This window comes from Dendroctonus ponderosae, unplaced genomic scaffold (assembly GCF_020466585.1).
Source record: "Dendroctonus ponderosae isolate FM_Combo_2020 unplaced genomic scaffold, Dpon_F_20191213v2 Dpon_F_20191213_1, whole genome shotgun sequence".
NCBI classification, from domain to species: domain Eukaryota; kingdom Metazoa; phylum Arthropoda; class Insecta; order Coleoptera; family Curculionidae; genus Dendroctonus; species Dendroctonus ponderosae.
This window is the reverse complement of record NW_026017110.1, coordinates 48,878,194-48,881,398: the sequence shown is the minus strand read 5'-3', so window position 1 is coordinate 48,881,398 and position 3,205 is coordinate 48,878,194. Positions and strand designations below refer to the sequence as shown.

The following is a 3,205-nucleotide window of genomic DNA, read 5'->3' as shown; positions in this document are numbered from 1 at the left end:
ATCTTCGGAACTAGAGCAGTTACGAAGAAGGTCAAATGGACAAAGAATCGTAGTTTTGAATGTTCTGCTCGAAACCAATTTTATTTTTCTAAAATTTGACAGCTGTCAAGAGATATTTGTTGGAAAACTTATTTATGATAAATTTTTAAATGACTCCTAGTTAAGTCAATATTAATCTGACAGGAAAATATTAAATAGAAATCTTATAAGAAATTGAATTCCAAACAAAATGGCATACTTAAGACATTTCTCTATAATAACTGTAATTTTTGACATATGACACAAATTTGAGTTTTTTTTTAAATGGCAGCCATACTTGATTATTATTTAGGAAACACCCTGTACAGTTCTTGGCGTTAATTGTGCGCGTTAACCCGGTTCCCCGAAAAAAGTCTGTCAAAGGGGTCTCAAATCCTTGGATCTAAAGTTTGCTTGATTTGTTCTACCTTTTCAAATCTATTTTCTTTTCTCGAGGGAATGCCGCGCACTTAAGAGACACCCTATATTTGGCCCCCATGTCGACGAGGCAAGTTTAACGCAAATATTACCATCAGTTTATGGTGGTGCCAGTAACTAGCGCTCTTACATGGTCCAGTTGTTGGCGCAATAATCGCACAATGATCTGCACCTTAGATGGTCCACTCCATATTGTGTTGCGGCCAAAGGTTGAAAGAGCAAATGCCCATAATGGGTGCCGTCCCAGGAACAGACGATCGTCTGATCAGTGAAAGGAATCCATCCATCGATTTATGTAATTCGAACAAACATTTCATGCCCGGAAGATTGCTGTAAATGGTGCTTTTGCGGTTTACAATTGAATCGACGCAACCGGAAACGAACTAATCATCTGAACTGGTTCTGATTCGAGAACGGAGTGCGCCCTCACCGAATTGGGCAAGCGGCTGATGATTAAATCAGTGGGAAAAAACAATCTTGAGGATATATGTTAATGAGCCGTCATCATCATCAACAGATGCGTGAGCCGTAAAGTGACCGTGGGGATCTCATGGTGTCATTTACACGCCAATTATGCGGTTGCTTGATTGCATGTTTGATTAATCAACATCGCACGAGGCTGGAGAGGAAGTGACGTCTCACACCAGAATGCAGGAGAAGAGTAGAAGCAGCCGCTACACTGCGCTAGATCAAAGTGGCGCTGACCTTTGAAAAATCCATTTTAAACAGCCACTTTTACTTTCATTTCCCGCGTTTACATAAGTAACGGCCACGTTTCCTGGCCTTTTGTCTACTAAATCTCCCGAAAATGTATTTCCAAATTTCGGCCATCGATGAAAGCTTTGGCGTCGTGAAAGTTAAATTTGCATGCCTAATTAGTGCAATAATCCGGGCTTTGGACGAATTTCTCCAAACTACCACCAGGAAATTTTTCCTATGCACCCCGTAGCACCAGCAGGGCGGGCGCAAGGGGCCGAGCGCGTTCGACTGTTTTCGCCCCGATGCCCAAACTAGCCGCTGCCATGGAAACACTGCGTCGGTGTCCCACAGGACGCATATACCAGGGTCGTTGGCAAACTGATTATGAAAACACTGACATTTAAAAGGCAAGCGATTAAAATCGTCGCCTGTCCACCCACGTACCTGTTGAGCAGCATCAGCGGATGATCCACAAAGTCCCGCGAATAGTGCGATCGGCCAAAGAAGCAGCCAAGACATGTCGCGTCCACGTGCACTAAGCGCCAGCACAACAAACGTTCGTCTTCAACGAGAAGATGCTGCGAACTGCCCCCCGAAAGACAGTGAGTGAAGAGGATTCAGCGGAATCCCGCGGGTGGGTCAGCAGGTCACGCGGGCCAGATCGGGCGCGTGGGGAGGCCGGCGGCGCCTCTAAGGTGCCACCAGAAGGTCGGCCCCCTTTGTCACCTTAATGAGTCGATTGGTAGGCGCAGGGCCGCCTGGTGCAGACACAATGGCTGGCGCTATTGTTGTTGTTCTTGGGCAAAAGTTTCAATTATTTGGTCATGCGGTCGGATTTGTCGTGGTCCGGCAGCCCCATTGGGGCAATCTTGCCTGGTTTCTGCTTTCATGTTCGTAGCTCCTTTAATGGAAACCGCATTCTCCTTGATTAGCATCTCATTACCGGCTATTTTCGATGTTTCCCAATATGTTTGGAATTTTTAGCACGTACGTAGTTTATTTTATTTGTGATGCATCAAATGTTGGAAATCCGGTTCGTCTAAGTAGCGTACGAGCGGCTGAGGAGAGACCGCGGTAAATATGCTCACTATACAGGGTGTGCCATCGGGAATCGATATCTGGCAAACTATAACTAGGAGAAAATTGAAAATTGAACAGTGTGCCCAGATCATTGGGGGCAAGCGATTTAAAATATTTTCAAGATGGCCACACTTCCGGTTATACCGGAAGTAAGTATCAACTTGCTTATTTTAAATGGAACCCCCTATACATTATTACATCTTTAACTTATACTCCAAATTCTAAATATATTTCATGTATAACATCCCATACCTAAGTCTAATCGTTTTTGATATACAATAAAGTCCGCTTATAATGTACCCGGTTATAGTGAACTTTCGGTTAAAACAAACTTTTCTCCTTTAATTGAAACGTCGTCCATAAAGGCCAACGCATTTTTTACTGGTTATAACGAACCCGTTTATAACAAACTTCCGGATATAACGATAACTTTTTAGGTTAGTTGTATATTCACTTTCCGCTTATAACGAACTTCCACGCTCAGCAACACGAATCGTGCGGAGTTGTTTATACTAGTGAGAGCGAGAAACAGGCAGTGACTTGTTTTTTACCGCGTAAATCGTTTTAGAATGGAAAAACACAAATGCAAAGCTTTTTCACTAAATGAAAAGTACGAGATTATTAACAAAATAAAAAGTGGAGTAAAGCAGAGTGGCATTTGTAAGGAATTACCACTTGGAAAGTTTACTGTTGCAACAATATGGAAAAACAGAGAAAACATTTCATCAGCGTATGACAAAGCAAATGTTAGATGTAAGAAGTTAAAACTATCTGCACATGAAGAGGAAGGGACTTATTAAGTGGTTTACTCAAAAATGACTAGAAAACGTTCCCATAAGTGGCAGTGTTTTGCAAGAAAAGGCTAGTGAAATGGGGAGTAAAATCAAAAACAAAGAGTTTGTTTGTTCTAGAAGTTGGGTAGAGCGTTTCAAGAAGAGACATAATATCAGTAGAACACAAGTGCGAAGCT

At 42.5% G+C, this 3,205-nt stretch overlaps 1 protein-coding gene across 3 annotated transcripts in view; it reads right to left on the bottom strand.

The window, feature by feature from the left end:
- LOC109541526 overlaps nt 1-2,044 on the bottom strand; it is a 10,847-nt gene extending 8,803 nt beyond the window's left edge. Inside the window, exon 1 of one of the 3 annotated variants that reach the window (XM_019910401.2) lies at nt 1,600-2,044. In XM_019910401.2, coding sequence (XP_019765960.2) covers nt 1,600-1,674 — 75 coding nt within the window. In that variant the 5' untranslated portion in view covers nt 1,675-2,044. The remainder of the gene's footprint in view (nt 1-1,599) is intronic. The other 2 variants (XM_019910400.2, XM_048661623.1) reach the window with 2 other exon arrangements.
- Between the last annotated feature and the right edge of the window lie 1,161 nt (nt 2,045-3,205).